Here is a 16,757-nt window from a genome sequence, read left to right as displayed (position 1 = left end):
TTAACAAGAATTTAGGGCCCAACAGTGACCCCTGGGGGACACCACAAGCAATGTTTATACACAATTCACAATGAGCAGCAATCATCCAACTTCACAAACTGTTGCATGTTACTTAATTCCTCACCCAATTTGAAACTACCTTCCAATGCCATAACGTTCCACTTTTTTAATTAATATATAATAATTTATTGTATCAAATGCTCCCTTTTAACTTATGACTAACCCAACCAAATATTCTTTTTTTCATCTGACTTTGTGATGTGTCCTGTTGAGCTTAATAATGCCAGTAATGTGCATTTGCTTGTTTGAACCCCGACTGACTGACATGTTTCCAGTTGGTTATTAAACAGGTTTTTGAGAACTGAGGTAGTGAAGAATAGCCCTGTAGTGAAGTAGTGTCTGTTTTGTACAGATGTATAACTTTTGCTGTTTTTATTTTGTTTGGAAATATACCAGTTTGAAATTACACATTATGTAAAGACTTTTAAAATACCCCAATGACCTTGTTAACAATATCACCATTTCTTATTCTCACATTTCTTAATAATCTTTTTTATTATTTTTTTTTAAAAATCATTTTCATCTACAGCTATGAGTAACATTGAGTGAGGATTTCTATCCTCAGAGTACCCACATTTCCCTCTGGTGTCCCAGGATCAGTGGTTTTTCTTGATAAATTTGGTCCAGCAATTACAATTTATAATTTTCTTATTTAAGCTGCGATCGGCTACATGCATATTATATTCCTCTGTGTCAATGTCAATAAAATACTCAGGATGGCTGCCTTGCCTGTAGCTCCACATTTCATATCACTGTCCAGTATGCCCAATATTCTTCTAATATTATTTACATTATTGTCTAATATTCTCTTGTAGTATTCTTTTTTACTAGACCTTATTATATTAATTAAAATATTTTTAATATTTTTTTTTTTAGATTTAATTTCAGCATCTTTGGTTTTCTGTCTAATGAAATCTCTGTATGGTGCATTTTTCTTTTTACATGCATTTTGCACACCCTTTTGTTTTCCATGGACAGTCAGTATATATATATGTTTTCTATTGTAGTGCTTTATTGGACATTTTTTTAAATTATATAATAATGTAAATATTCTAAGAAATTTATCATTTGCACCTTTGACATTTTCTTCCTGATATATTTCCTGTTCTGTGCCATTAAATCATTTTTAAAATCATTTGCTGACTTCTGATATTCTTTTTTTCTGTTCAGTATATTAATCTTATCATTTCTATTATAAACTGTAAAAGCTGGAAGATGGTCCCTAATATCATTTATCAGTAGCTTATTGTATAATTTACCATTGTATTTAAGAATATGCTGTCTATGAGACGGGATTCTAGCAGGTATGGGGATTTTAGGGAATAAGCTCATAATGTAGATGTTGCTAATGTTGGCAGTTATTTTACACTTCAGCATCTCTCCACATCACACCACCTTCCACGTGTCCTGTACGTAAAACGTGATGGTGGCTGCTCCGTGTCGGTCAAGAACCAATACCGACGCCGAACCCGTCAGAATGTGGATATATTTGGGAATAGTGCGCTTCCCAGTTGGTTTGCGAAATTTTACTGACAGCATCAAGTCCAATGACAGGTGCGCGAACCGGATTGTGGGTGGTGTAGTCTAACAGCGGTGAAAAGTATACCCGTGGTGCAACGGCGGTACGAGTTCGACTACATTTCCCAGAACACACCGCGGCAGCTTGAGCTGTGTGTATGAGAGGCAAGGAGGAAGATTTCGGAATTCGTCTAGAGATTTTGGAGCTACGCTGTTTTTAAACACATGTAATGGTAAGTCTACAAACTAAACCAGAACGACTTTTTAAAATAATTGTCTTAATAATTAGAAAATAGCGCCGATTATTCGACGGTTATTTAGTCGTTCGCCACAGACTGTCAATCGCAGTGATTTTGCTAATGAAAATGTAACATTAGCTAAGTAAAGCTAGCAGAGAAGGTACTTAATCTGGCTGATTGTCGCAGTTGAGATGGTTGTAGACAACATGACTACAGACAGACACGGTTTTACAAGGTTCTGTTTATAGGAAACTCGCGCTTAGCGCCTGTGCGCCCATTTACTTAGCGTTTAAACATTTAGCCAGCTAGCTGTCTTCAACTTTGTTCGGTTGTGTGTGTGTGTGTGTGCGCGCGCGCGCGCGCGTGCGTGCTCGCGTGCTCGTTCGTGTTCCGCCCCCCTGTTTTTACGGGAATCTCCGGGCTTGTGACAGCGATTACAGGTCCTGAATAGGTTCACTGGCAGCCCACGGACCGCATACCTTTCCGTTTGCATCAGTAGCTAGCTGTGCGGGTCACTGGTTTTTTTGGCTGTCGCGTCTCCCTCTTCCCATTGTGCGTGTTTTGCTCCGTCTCTCCATGCCTGTCTCAGTCCTGCCTGGCTTTGATGGTTTGCAGATGAGTTTAACAGATGGAAGTGTGCATACAACTTGGACTCCGTGTATGTCTTTGGAGGAGCACTTCCTTTAAAGAGTGAGTCGGACGCATTAGAGCGTTGCTGTGTTTTGCTAACTATCTGCATGTGTAGCATATATGTGAGCGTTCTTGGGAGCCCAGTATCCATGGGTGGTACGTTAGCTTTAAGATGAAAACCAGTCAATTTATGTAATTTTAAACTTCCTCTGCTGAGCTGCTGCTGACTGGCTGAACTTGTACCTCGAGTTTCACTTTGATCTGTGCTGTTTTTATTAAGGATGCACCAATCCCAGTTATGGGACTTATAATTATTTCCATTAGTTAGTAAACTGGACCTAGCATGCTTTATCTTTTGTAGTCGTATATAGGACAGAATGAGATGGCAGCAAGAGTGAAAGAGAAGATTTACAAGAATAGTCAGAATTGCTGTGAGGTATGGTTTGGAGACAGCCGCACTGCCAAAAAGGCAGAAGGCTGAGTTAGAGATGTTCAGATTTTCGTTGGGTGTGAGCAGGATGGACAGGATTAGAAATGAGTACAGAGGGACAGCTCAGGTTGAGCGGTTTGGAGACAAAGTTGGAGAGACAAGACTGAGATGGTTTGGACATGTGCAGAGGAGGGATGGGGGATATACTGAATAGAGGATGTTGAAAGAGGAAGATATAAACTGTTACAAAGGTGGATGCTGATATTAAATATGGCCAGCATTTCAAATTATGAGGGCAACGTATATGCTTGAAATCCCTGGGAGGCAAAAGCTCAGGCTTCAGACAGCTTTTTGCTACTCTTGGCTCTGTATGATGTCATTGGAGCAGATATCCTAATATGGTCATCTCAGGCTCGCAGCACAATCAGCAATTGGCTGAAAAGGAGGAGACAGGGAGCTAAAACACCATCTTTCAGGCATCTGCACTGACAGAGCGTTTTCTCTTTAGGGCATTAGACAACTCAAAATGTTTCAGATTTGTTAATTTATTTCAATAACGGAATAAATATCCAATAGTTTCAATCCTACTCACAATAGTCCTTCCTCTCCAAAGGGAAAAAAACCTGAAAATCTTGTTTCCGTTTTGTAAAGTAACGAGAGGCCAGGGATTGTTCACAGAAAAATAGGAAATCCTGTGATGACATAAAAAAATGTCACATTAATTTATATTACTCGGTCAAGGATAATCCTCTCAGTAACATCGACTGTGGCACAGATATCAGTCCGGGAGAATCTGAGGAGTTTGCGTGTGTACATTTGTGAATGAGACAAACAACGCAACACTAACACAAAAGAAAGATTATAACTTGAGAGCTTGTTTTGATTTAACCAGTTAATTACGGAGTGGTTGAACTTTGAACTTCCTGTTATTGCTGGCTCTGTGCTTGGAGTTTTCTACACAGTCGAGTTCAGCAGACTAAAGCGTAAAACGTCTTCATGAACATCATCTTTTCCATGAATTGAAATGATTATGTTTAATTGTGCTGTTGTGCTTGACGCCAGTAAAGTAGGTCAAACATCTCCATAACAACAGTAACTCCCCTGTTTCCTTTCTTTTTCACTGCGTTGCCTCTCATGTCGGTTAAAGCTGAACTGTAGCCGCTGGCAGTCTCCGGCATTTCTTGAGCCAACTGTGGGTGTGTGGGTTTTTTTTTTTTCCTTTCCCCCGTGTTAAAACATAAATTTAACTTGCGGCAAGCATTACGTGCTTAATCTCCTTTTAGCCAGGCTTCTGTGGTGCTGCTCAGAGGGAAATCACCGGACTTGATATCATTTTTACAATATCTGTCACCCTAATCCCCTCCTTGTCCTTTTACCTCTTCTTAGGCCTAAGCAGTCCAGGTAGCTGCTAGTGTTTCCTTGCATATTCCCAGTGTGCGCTTTTGGGTTATGAGCAGTAGTAAGACGTCTCGCTACAACCGATACTCCGGAGGAGCAGCAGCAGCTGCCACAGCAGCCATCCCCAGCAGCCCCTCCAGCCCCTCAGCAGACTCTGGCAACGGGGTGAGAGACACTTGAATCCTGTAGTGTGATTATTATACTCATGATATACTCACAGGTATTCAACTCTGAGCTGTTTCTTTGCCCATCAATCTATTCATCCACCTTTCTTCACCTCAGAGCAGGATGGAGGCGTCGTTTGCTCCGACCTTCTCAGCTTCTGGAGCTAAAGGTGGTGCGTATTTAACACGTCTCTTTCTTGCTTGATTGTCATTGAAGTTCTTTTGTTTTATTATATTGTTCTTGTCTCTGAGTTTGGCATTTTATGTTTTCAGCAGAAGGATCCAGCACCTACAAGCAGCATAGAAGAACTCCTTCCACCTCCAGCACGCTAACCTACTCCCCCCGTGACGACGACGATGGAATGGTAAACACATGTCCATGTCATGGTTTTCCAACCCAACCCCCCCCAAAAAAAATAATTAAAAGTGATCATCTGTTAAATGTTTTCATGCTGTGCATCTTTTTCATATATTTGTACACATGAAGATTTTTTACAGTTGATCTGAGAGTCATTTATGACCTCTTCTCCTCATTGCCCCCTTCAGCCTCCCATCGGGACTCCTCGGAGATCAGATTCGGCCATCTCCATCCGATCTCTCCATTCCGAGTCCAACATGTCTTTGCGCTCCACTTTCTCTCTGCATGAAGAGGAGGAGGACACAGTATGGCAGCCAGAACTTATATATTTCTAAATATATGGAAGCAAATATAAAAATATGCCTTGCAGTGCATTTATAGAGATACACAAAACACATTTCCAGCATAGTTTTGGAGCTGAAGCCGTGCTCAGTCTGAGTAAATTAACACGAGTTTGTGTGTGCGCGCAGGAGCCGCAGGTGTTTGCAGAGCAGCCTTCAGTGAAACTTTGCTGCCAGCTGTGCTGCAACGTCTTCAAGGACCCCGTCATCACCACGTGCGGGGTGAGTTTTCTTCTGTCTTTTTCTTCCTGTCAGTCTTCCCGTGATTCTTTTTTTTTTTTTCATATGTTGTCCAACAGCTTTAAAAAGCTTGAGAGAGAATTTCATCAGTTGTGTTCAGTTTCTAAAGCCCATGTTTGAAGCGGACTCTGAAAAACTGTTAAAACTCACATGCTGAAATTGCCTTGAATTCATTTATTCTATATTCGTTACAGTTGACATCAAGTGTATTTCAAGCTTTTTCTGGTTCATGTTATCATGAAAATCAGAACTCCTCTAACTCGGATTGTTGCCTACAACTGACTTGTCTCTCGGTGAAAGATTTCGAAAGAAAGGCCCTGTAAACAGGTGCGATTTCATTTTCGGGGAGACAAACAGATGATGGAAAATCGATCCCTAAATTGACTTCAAACTTGCTTAATCACTGACATGCTGAAATTGCATCTCTTTAATTATTTACTTAATATTTTGTAAATATTAACCGCTAAGCTCAAAACTTAATCGCTTACTTTCATATTCATGAATATACTTTCTGAGAAGCCTTTGAGCAGGAGTGTTCTTTGGGGCACTCTTGTTAGTTCAGTTGTTTCACGGTGGCTGAGAGAGCGAGGCTGTTTGTCTGGAATCAGATAACTGCTGCTTTGACAATTTTTGCTAATTTTGTTAGTAAATCTGTCAGTAATTATTAGATGCCACACAACTGACAGGTATAACAGAGGGGGCGGGGCTTACCGAATATTCAGATGTGATAAAGCAGCGTAAAACAAAAGAAAACGTTTCATCGTTTTTTTTTTCCTCTTTCTGCAGCACACTTTCTGCAGACGATGTGCCTTGACTTCAGGTGAGCCTAAATGATGTGTAATAGACCTTTAATACAGTGCATTCATAAAGTATTAATTACTTTATTATTTGTGTTCCTTACAGATAAGTGCCCCGTGGATGCAGCTAAGCTAACGGTCGTGGTGAACAACATTGCAGTAGCCGAGCAGATTGGAGAGCTGTTCATCCACTGCAAATACGGCTGCAGGGCTGTAGGCAGCAGCGCGGCCGGGGCCGCAGCCTCCACCACCTCAGTAGCCGGGAAACCCGGAGCCTACGAGGTGGACCCGCTGGGCTGCCCCTTCACTATCAAACTGTCTACACGCAAGTAAGGATCTCAAGTTGGAAACATTTTTGGAATGTAAAATGAAATAAAGAGCTGCAGAGTTTTTGTATCCTCTCGAAATGTTTCCTCCACTCTCAGTATCGCAACTCCGTGTTTGTTTGCAGAGAACACGAGGCCAGCTGTGACTACAGGCCCGTGCGGTGCCCCAACAACCCCTCCTGTCCCCCTTTGCTCACCATGAACCTTGAGGCTCACCTCAAAGAATGCGAGCACATCAAATGTCCACACTCCAAATATGGGTAAAAGCAGTGCTATTATATCCTGTTTCACCTTTCTCCATTTCTTATCCAGCATATATCTGAGTTTTGTCTGTATTTTGTGTATTCCTTGGAATTAATTGTTGCTCTTTCCATTGGCACTGTTTATAAAGTGAGCCAGTTTCTTATATTCATATATAACTCTGCCTCTCAGTAATTTGCCTCTTGTCATCTTCCCAACAGCTGCACATTCATAGGCAACCAGGACACATATGAAACACACCTGGAGGTTTGTAAATTTGAGGGCCTCAAGGAGTTTCTGCAGCAGACAGATGACAGGTGAGCTTTCAACCCAGAGCTCAGTTATCCAGACTTTTGTTGGACTGAATGGTTTCTGTTAACCTCATCATCCATCTGAATGTGAGCTCTGACCTTTGCCTGTTTAGGTTCCATGAGATGCAGCTGACTCTGGCTCAGAAGGACCAGGATATTGCTTTCCTGCGCTCCATGTTGGGGAAACTCTCTGAGAAGTTGGACCAGCTGGAGAAAAACCTGGAGCTTAAATTTGGTGAGATACACTTTTACCTGCTTGTTCAGACACAGAAAAACAGAAGTAAGAATTTGATTTTTTTTTTTCTCTAACATTCAGCAGCATCATTTGCATATTTGTATGCTTTGAACAGGATGTTCAGCTTCAGTGAGCAGGTTGGTGGAGCAGGTGGGCTGTTAATATGTGGCTCAGTGATGCTGTATAGGCAGCTCCTCTCCCTTTAAGCTAACTGTCTTTTCAATAGCTGCCAGTGGGAATTCTGGGCTCATCATGGATGTGTGTGTCCAAGATAGCCATATTAGGGACAAATTGGAGCCTTTTAAGAATCTGCATTGCATCACACAAATCTTATCAAATGTGTGATGTCTCTTAAATCAGTGCGGGTGGGGCTGAAGTCTGCAAGGACGTGTGCTGCTAGAGTTGAGTGGTTTTTAGGGGGTGGGTTGACCCTCTCAGAGCCCGTCTTCTGCTATGTGCTGAAGACAGACAGTAAGAGCCAGGCTGAAGTGGAGAGAATGAGCTGCAAAATGCAATCAAACAAAAATGGCATTAGAGCCGATGCAGGAGAACCAGATTTTAAGTGAGTCCAGCAGAGCTAAAATTGTTGGAATATTTTTTTTTTTTTATAGTCCTTGTGTGTCTGTGTGCGTTTCAGATGTGCTGGATGAGAACCAGAGCAAGCTCAGCGAAGACCTGATGGAGTTTCGTAGAGATGCCTCCATGCTTAATGTAAGTGTGTGTGTGTGTGCGCGTGCGTGCGTGTGTGCGTGCGTGCGTGCGTGTGTGTGTGTGTGCGTGGGGCACCTTTCAGAGGCATTTCTGTGTGAAGCCGTAGAAAATTTTAATTTGGAGGCCAGAATGAAAGGACTGGAGTCTGCAGATTTCTGTATTTAATAGCTTCTACACTAAAATGCACACTGACTGTGTCCCTACAGGATGAGTTGTCCCACATCAACGCCAGGCTCAACATGGGAATCCTGGGCTGTAAGTATCTGTTTGCCTTTACTCGTCACCTCTCTCAGCAGTGTGTGAATATCTGAGTCTGTCATGTTTTGAGCGTCTTCAGTTCTGCTGAAGTCATCCACCTTTCGATCCCGTTTTAACCTCTCTTTTCAGCTTCAGTTATTTTTCTTGCACTGTTATAATGACAAATACACATCCAGTCAATGCCGTCTTTCTGCCTGCGTGCAGCATACGACCCCCAGCAGATCTTCAAGTGTAAGGGGACGTTTGTCGGCCACCAGGGTCCCGTCTGGTGTCTCTGTGTCTACTCCACTGGAGACCTGCTTTTCTCTGGCTCTTCTGATAAGACAATTAAGGTAATGGCAGTGCACACACACACACACACACACACACACACACAAAGGAAATGAAACCATCTACGTTTTTGTACACAACATATTTTCAGAAATCTTTGAGTTATAGAGTTGTTGTTATGTACAGAAATACTAAGTAAAGGTACTCAAGTGCTGGAAGACACATTTTAGAGGACATTAAGTAGCCAAAGCCTTTTAAAGGGTCAGGGAAATATAGATGCTGTTGCATATAAATCATGTACATTTTAAGCTTGTTAACAGTATGTTCATGCATCACCTCTCTACTCTAAGGTGTGGGACACCTGCACCACCTACAAATGTCAGAAAACCCTTGAGGGTCATGATGGCATCGTGCTGGCTCTGTGTATCCAAGGGTAACACATTTCACACATGCAAACATGTTGTAATCATTGGATTTATCTCGGCTAAATGTGACCACAGAGCATGGCTCAGTTATATATATTTTTTTCCTCTCCACAGTAATAGGCTGTACAGCGGTTCTGCAGATTGCACCATCATTGTAAGTAGCACGTACGTCTCTGCTTCCTCTTTTGTGGGTCAAACTTGTGCAATTTCGTGTTGTAATCGCTAGAAGCTCACTTATTAGGACTGTATTTTCCCTCTAACTGTGGATCCTGCATAGGTTTGGGACATTCAGACACTCCAGAAAGTCAATACTATCCGTGCCCATGACAACCCTGTATGTACACTGGTCTCCTCCCACAACATGTTGTTCAGCGGCTCCCTCAAGGCCATTAAGGTACTGTTATCCATCCATCTTCTTCTGCTCATGTTGGGCTGTTGTATCACTTTAAAACCTTTAGAAGTAGTTACAGTTGCCTAAATCCTTCACAGCTGTCACATCAAAGAGTGTGAAAATGAGCAGAGAAATGAATCAACTTGGATTTTAGCCTTTTATGACAGCAGGAGATAAGAGGAGGATGAATTTGGTGCTGTGTGTGTGTGATGTCAGTGCGCCTACGCAGGGACTTTCCTTTGTTGAGGCTTCCCGGCGCCCCCTTCACTCGACCTTTCTCAACATCAGTTCAGTGATATAATGTACTTGATGAAAACCTCACCCCTGCAGTGCTGTGAAGAAGCATTTACCTCCTTCCTGATTTCTTAGGGGTTTTTTTTTTTTTTTTTTTTTTTTTTTTGCATATTTGTCACACATGTTTTAGATCATTAGACAGAATGACTTTTTCACACTGGGCGAGGCAGGTTTGGTTAGCTTTTTTTTTTTTCCCCTTAAATGAAATCATCATTTAAAAACTGTTCTGTATTTACTCAGTTAAACTTCGGTTCTGAAGCCTTTAAGTGTGACAAATATGCAAAAAAAATCAGGAAGGGGGCAAAAACTTCCTCACAGCACTGTGTGTATCTGCCCCAGCTCAGCTCTTTGTGTGTTTGTGTGCAACTTCCATGAGTTCATAACAGTCAAAATTAGCTTCTCATCTTAGTTTTTATGTATTATGTTGAGGATGGTGGAGTCTAAAATTACAGTGTGTTACTCTAGTAAGCAAATGTTTTGAGTCCAGTACATTTTTCTCTTCCTTTAGTTCACTGAATTGTGTGTGTGTGTGTGTGTGTGTGTGTGTAGGTATGGGACATCGTGGGCACAGAGCTGAAGCTGAAGAAGGAGCTGACAGGACTGAATCACTGGGTTAGAGCACTGGTGGCCTCCCAGAACCACCTGTACAGCGGCTCATATCAGACCATCAAGGTAAGAAGGAGGAATGTTCACATTTATGGTTTGTTTTGCCCACTTATATCCAATCATAACTTCGCAGCCATAAATAAATAAATAAACTAAAATTCAAGCGCAGTGTGGGACTGCATACCGGCTCCAAGGCAGAAAATGCCTCCACTTCATGCATCAGTTGAGTCCCTGGAGCCAGAAGGATGTCTGGATCTCAGTTTTCCTTGTTTGAATTTTGTATGTAGGGTGCGTAATGTTACCACCCGGTGTAACGTTTATGCCCTAAATTAAGAGTATTGGCAATTACCAAAATCATTTTTTATTTTTCTGTAATTTAATCCACCTGTGTGCACAAGCTCTTTAATCAAAATGATGTTTTTAATGCTACAATAGAATTATTGTTTTTTGTTTTTTTTTTTAAAGTTGGTGTAGATACTGTAGCTTTAGGCCCAGTGTTTTATCAGGATATTAGACTTGCAGCCATCAAGAGTGTATTAAAATAAAACATCTGTCAAAATGTCAGCTGAGGACAGGTGGTTACAGTTTTAGCATTAGCTTGCCTTAACTAGCTGATACAAATCTGCTGTCGTCCAGCAGTGACTGGCTCCTGAGTTTTGGGTGTTAAATCCTTCACTGTTGCGTTTTGCATCAGATGTGTGCTGTGCTAAAATGGGAAGCTTGGCTTGGTGATGACAGGTAGGGGATGAGGGCGTATTAAATGGTTATTCTAGGCACAGGTTCTTTTTCATGTGGTGATCCAAAACGTTCTTAGTTTGGTTGGGAGATCCAGCAGAATGAACGTTTGATAGGCTTGTGTTTGGCAGGTGCTGCCAGTGACAGATTTGAGTGGGATTTGGAAGGTGGTGGTTGTTAATTTTGGAGCCAGGGTGTAAAACAAACAAACAAACAAACAAAAAAAAGATGGAGGAAGATGGACATGCAGAGCTGCCCGAACTGCCAAAGATAGATTTCAGTAAGTTTCAGTGCAGGCCCTGCTGTTAGCGTGCCGAGCCAGGTCAAAATCTCCAGCTCTGTTTTCAGAAACACGCCTCAGCGGCCTCTGGGTGTCGGTTAGAGTACCAAAGCCTTGCTGCAGTGGCCGGGGAACTGTGTGCAGTTAAAGCTGCTGGGATCTATTGCATCCATGAGTGTATCCCTCGGTCATGTTCTCTCAGGACAGACAGGACTTTGTGTAACTTTCTGTCAGCTTCATTCACTCCCTCATTGGTCAAAGCACTTGGAATGCTTGTTTGTGTGTCTGTGTGTGTGTGTGTGTGTGTGTGTGTGTACGCACACCCCAGTGTCTTGCTGCACTTGGTCACTAATGACTACCTCAGGGACGCTGAAGAGAGAACAGAGCAAAGCGGCGCTTCGTTGTGTGACGCTTGTAAGCGGCGCAGTCGGTCTGTAGCCGTCACTTAGCTGGAGAAGCCATTTAGACTGTTTACCACAGAAATAGTCCTGACAAATGTTGGCAGTATTCAGTGACAGTGAAGCTTTTAAATATATTGGCATACATTTGACACACTGTAGTTAAAATGTTCCCGAAGGACTGAATACAGTTTCTGTGTTTTTATGAAAACTTTCAGTTTGTGGGGAGTTCTGGACCAGTGTTTGGAAACCAGTATTGTATATTGTGTTATAGTATGAAAATATAGAGACAGCAAGGACATTGCAGTGCTGTGGTATGTAATGTACACCAAGTTCAAACAGTGGCATCGCAACATAAAATACACTCTCTTTACTAAGTGCAGTGAAGACATTTATGAGGCTGTGATGGGTAAATGTTTACTTTGACTGAGCAAACCGTTGAAGCAGATTCATGTCAAATAAAGCAGCATTAGTTAATATTCTTTATATAAACAGAAGTCTGACTGTGATGGCAAAGGTTTTACTTGTGGTGACATCTCCTCTGAGGTTTATTGTATTATTCTACAGTTCTGTATGTTTTAGTGTATTTCTGTTAATTATATTTGAGAGCTTTTAAACAGCTCTATCCAAAAAAAAAAGGAAAGAAAAAGAAAGAAAACATTTTTTAAAGGAAAAGAAATGAACTCTTGGATGTTCTGCAGTGGACTGATCTTTGTTAGTCTGCTCTCCTGTTGTCAGTCAGTCATGTTGTGCTGTGCTTGACTCACTGTCTACCTACACATAATTAATATTCTTCATAACTGATGAAATATCAGAGTCATCTAAGAAGTATTGTGGTTACAGCTTTCTAATTTTCCAGTTTAAACCATGTGTTGCCCTGGGGGGGGATGAAAATTGATGGCTTCTAGCTGTTGAGTCATCGACTTTTTCCGCTGCTGATAACTGAGCATGTGCGCTCCTGTGTTCGTTCCACTGGTGTCAAGAACACTGACTCACACTCCTCTTTTCTCTTTTTTTTTCTCCCACTGAACTGCTTCCCTTTCTCTATCCCTGTGTGTCAGATTTGGGACATCCGCTCTCTGGAGTGTGTTCACGTCTTGCAGACCAGCGGGGGCAGCGTCTACTCCATCGCCGTCACCAACCACCACATCGTCTGTGGCACCTATGAAAACCTCATCCATGTAAGCCAGATAGACTCATGCACATAGACTCAGATTTTTTTTTCCCATTTGCAGTATTCTCTCTTAATTTATGAAAGGAATTTGGCAGCATCTCCCCATTTTTCACAATTAAAGCTTACATCACTGATCGGCTCCCAGGGGAGTCACTGATCCCATAGTTAACGTAGGTTTTTCTGTGAGCATTCAGATTATATTCAGGTAAGCTTATTCACAGCAAGCACTCAGGTAAGTCCACCTGACAGCAAACCATACTGAGACATGCTGACCTAAAGCGCTCCAGAATGGGATCTGGTTCACAGCTGCTTACTGGTACCACCAAAAGATCTTTTTTTTTTTTTTTTTTTTGTGGCTTGGCAGTGCTGACGTAGGAGGAAGGAAGGTGATGATGATGTTTGTGTCCTCCCCAGGTGTGGGATATTGAGTCTAAAGAGCAGGTGCGGACGCTGACGGGTCACGTGGGAACAGTTTACGCTCTGGCCGTCATCTCCACCCCTGACCAGACCAAAGTGTTCAGCGCCTCCTATGACCGCTCCCTCAGGGTGAGTTGTGTGTGTGTGTGTGTGTGTGTGTGTGTGTGTGTGTGTGTGTGTGTGTGTGTGTGTGTGTGTGTGTGGACAGAAGAAGTGCATTCCACTCAAACAGCTGATGATTTGTGCATCAGTAAATATTTCAGGACAGCTGCTCGTCCTGTATTTGATTAAAATTGTATTTGATTAGACAAAGTTATAGTTCAGCACTTTTCTTACTCTTACTGAAAATAATGTATTCAGTTATCTTAACACTGCTCTCAGCTGATGTTGCTAACTTTAGAGCATCCTTATCAGCAATGAGGGCGTGTGCTGTGCAATGCAACAGCTGCCTATTTGTATAGAAACATCCTTTTCTAAGACATTAATAACAGTGTAATAAATGTATAATTACTGCACTAGAAAACCCACATTTAGTGACTGCTTGGAAGGGTGTGTTGGTGAACAGTTGAATAACCTGGGCTCAGGGTAGGGGGCGCTTGAGTGAGTTCACAGAGAAGGAAAGGAGGTTGCTTGGTGTGGGAACACAGGATGTTATATAGGGAGCTGGGGTCTGTGTCAGGCATGGTGGCAGTGGATAATTGGCAATGTTGATATCAGAAGTCTCAGCTCTGCTTGTTTTTGATTGGTTGGTGAGAGGGAAGTGACGCTCACAAGCACTGGTTTCATAAAGTTGAGCTGTTTTCAGTGGAGAGTGCTGTGAGTGGAGCTTGAAAAAATTGTGAACTGATGTTTGTTTTTTGGGGGTTTTAACAAGCACACTTATATTTATAGGATCTGTATAGAAAATCGACACTGTGCGCAGAACCTAAGTTGATTTAAAAGGACCAAGTAAGATTACAGATGTTTGTAGGATTAAGCACCACGAATAGACTTCTGATAATAATCCTGTAGTTTACTTCTTCAGCCCAGTTTTTCCCTACACAGACTGGACTTTACATTTATTTCAGTCCATCTGCAGCACCATCTGCGGTTGGTTAGTGGTTGTTCTTGCTCTTATTTGAAAGTTCACTTCACTGATAATTATCTAGCCCTGGGCGTTCCCACCAGCTGGTTGGACTGCAGCTTGGTGATGCGCCTCTACACCGAGATCACAGAGGCTGCAGAGCAAAGACTACCACCTACAGTCAGTTCAGAAAACGGTTTTCCTTTCAACAGTGAAATAAAGTTTATGGTCTCTGCTTCAGGGAGAGTCTTAAAGTAAAGCTTGCTTTTAAGATGCTGGGTAACAAAGTGTGATCACAGAGTTGTGTATGGGTTTTGTAGGTGTGGAGCATGGACAACATGATCTGCACCCAGACTCTGCTGAGACACCAGGGCAGTGTAACGGCGCTCGCCGTCTCCAGAGGGCGTCTCTTCTCTGGAGCTGTCGACAGCACCGTCAAGGTACGACACAGTCCACCTGCTGCATCAGCAGTTCATGTTTTTTTTCCCTTTTATGTCATCTGTGTCACATGTTTTTCTGCTCCTAACAGCATCATTTGCATTTTCAAAACAAAAGATTATTACACGTATTTAGTTTTTCTAGTTATTCTGAAATCTGACGTATCGCTGTACACGTTTCCCGTCTCACTCTTTGCTGTCTGTCTTCCTGTCTCCCTCAGGTGTGGACGTGCTAAACCAACCGTTCGCTCTGCAAACATCCAGCCGGCTTCACCTCTCGTTAACTGTTCCACACACTTCCCGCCTCAGCACGCGTTTCTTTGATTGTGATTTACACTCCTCTTAGTGGCCTCATCCACCAGTGCATTACAAGGCACAACAAGACGAAGCTGCCTTACAGTCGCACCACACCGGACCGACTGGACGCTGCACTCCATTAACCAGAGCGGGCTGCAGAGAGGATTGTGACTGTTTTTCACACAGCAGACGGTCCTGCCTGCTTCCTGCAGACACTCCTGCCGTTTAAGAACTGTACCGACGATATCTAACGCATACTGTTTAAATGAGTTTAAAGGCTGGCTTCACCAACCTGGAGTGACGCCGTGCACGCTCCTCGTGTCCAGTTAGGCGGCCCTTCGTAAGATAATTACTCCTGACAGCATCCCAGGATGCAGCACACGAAACGAAAGACATCAGGTTTGTTTTAACCTTTATTAAATCATGGAAGATTTAATTTTCTAAAAATGAATGGGCAGCAGTGAAAAAAAGGTTTAAAAAAGCTAAATTTGTACTTAAACTTTAGTTTGTTTTCCATTAAACGATGAAATTATAATAAAGATAAATTAATGTATGCTTGTTTATGTCAGTTTGTGCAATAAAAATAATATATTTATGAATTATATACAGTATTATGTATAGAATCAGAGCTGATAAACCACATTCAATATTACTAGATAATGAAGGGGGGGTGGGGGTGTTAACTTAAACCACATATTGTCATTTAGCACTTTTGTTACCACAGCCTGCACGTTATTTATTTCCTCAAACTGTCCTGCGGGCTGTGAGCTTCACTGCTCTTTCTCAGCGTCACACTTGGAGGTAAAGGACTAAATTTGGGTGGTGCACGTGATTCAGCTGCTCACCCTCAGTCTCTGGTCTCAGTGGCAGCGACTGAGTAGCATCAAAAATCAGACACACAGATCAACGAGGCGTCTCCTGCAGCTCCCGTTCAGACTCACTTTGGAGGTCACCCAGTTCAGTGTTGTGAAACCAGCCTTTATAAAAACACGTTTTAATAAGCAAAGACTTTTAAGACAGAGACAGATCTATAGATTTAGAGTTTTATATTTGTGCCATGATGGAGCTATATTGAGAGCATCTCAGCGGTTATAAATTTCTGTAAAATAACGGATAGCGGCGAGCCCGATCAGGCGCCCACGAGACGACTCACCCCGGCCAGCACGACCGAGAGAGGATGGCGGTCTGCGTGCATGCACGTGCCTGTTATTGTGTATACGTGAGTGTTTCAATGAGTGCCATATGTGTGGATGAAAAATAAGGAACAGCTGTAATGATGTCTTTTCCTCTCCTCTTTGTGTCCCTCCCTCCTCCTCTGTGACCAGAGGGAACAGAACCAGATTAACACAGTGCAGAGAGTTGACTGTAATTGACCTTAAACCACCCCCGAGGAAAATGCAGAGAGCAAGCCTCTGCTTTCCTAAATTGAAGACCCATATTGGGTTGACAGTACAATGAAGGGATTTACATACACCTGTGAGGATACTCAATGAGATAATGTGCATCAGATTCAGAGACTAAGAGTTTTTAATCATCTCACTGCGCAGGCTTGGTGAGGGAGGCAGAGGAGGGGAAGACAGGAAGCATCTTCAGTGGTCACACTTTAAGTGATTTCTTGTATACTTGTAATCATGTAAGCATAAGTTGATCATTGATCAATAAAACTGTTGTACACTTCGAGAAGTGCTCGTCTGATTTATTTGATTAAAACAAG

General features: G+C 42.3%; 1 protein-coding gene across 3 annotated transcripts; it reads left to right on the top strand.

Moving 5' to 3' along the window:
• Window positions 1–1,704: 1,704 nt before the first annotated feature.
• traf7 (TNF receptor-associated factor 7) lies at window positions 1,705–16,717 on the top strand. 3 transcript variants are annotated; one of them, XM_030736302.1, is made up of 22 exons: window positions 1,705–1,811; window positions 4,264–4,440; window positions 4,558–4,612; window positions 4,713–4,804; window positions 4,986–5,102; window positions 5,268–5,360; window positions 6,165–6,198; window positions 6,282–6,504; window positions 6,627–6,761; window positions 6,963–7,058; window positions 7,166–7,287; window positions 7,925–7,998; window positions 8,205–8,253; window positions 8,461–8,588; window positions 8,877–8,959; window positions 9,066–9,105; window positions 9,229–9,345; window positions 10,186–10,308; window positions 12,717–12,836; window positions 13,244–13,375; window positions 14,630–14,749; window positions 14,968–16,717. In XM_030736302.1, the coding sequence occupies exons 2-22, from the start codon at window positions 4,327–4,329 to the stop codon at window positions 14,980–14,982; spliced, it is 2,082 nt and encodes a 693-aa protein (XP_030592162.1). In that variant the 5' UTR covers window positions 1,705–1,811; window positions 4,264–4,326; the 3' UTR covers window positions 14,983–16,717. The 3 variants fall into 3 exon arrangements, with proteins under 3 accessions (XP_030592162.1, XP_030592163.1, XP_030592164.1); XM_030736303.1 differs by lacking the exon at window positions 1,705–1,811 and adding an exon at window positions 2,395–2,507; XM_030736304.1 differs by lacking the exon at window positions 1,705–1,811 and having other exon boundaries at window positions 4,365–4,440; window positions 4,563–4,612.
• The last annotated feature ends 40 nt before the right edge of the window (window positions 16,718–16,757 follow it).

This window comes from Archocentrus centrarchus, chromosome 8, assembly GCF_007364275.1.
Source record: "Archocentrus centrarchus isolate MPI-CPG fArcCen1 chromosome 8, fArcCen1, whole genome shotgun sequence".
Lineage (NCBI taxonomy): Eukaryota > Metazoa > Chordata > Actinopteri > Cichliformes > Cichlidae > Archocentrus > Archocentrus centrarchus.
Note: the sequence above shows the minus strand (reverse complement) of the source record. Positions and strands in the feature narration are given on the sequence as shown.

Coding starts and splice junctions, on each gene's coding strand:
- traf7 (XM_030736302.1), top strand. CDS start 4,327: ATGAGCAGTAGTAAGACGTCTCGCTACAACCGATACTCCGGAGGAGCA. Junction 7,288..7,924: donor AAACCTGGAGCTTAAATTTG/GTGAGATACACT, acceptor TGTGCGTTTCAG/ATGTGCTGGATGAGAACCAG. Junction 9,106..9,228: donor CTGCAGATTGCACCATCATT/GTAAGTAGCACG, acceptor GATCCTGCATAG/GTTTGGGACATTCAGACACT.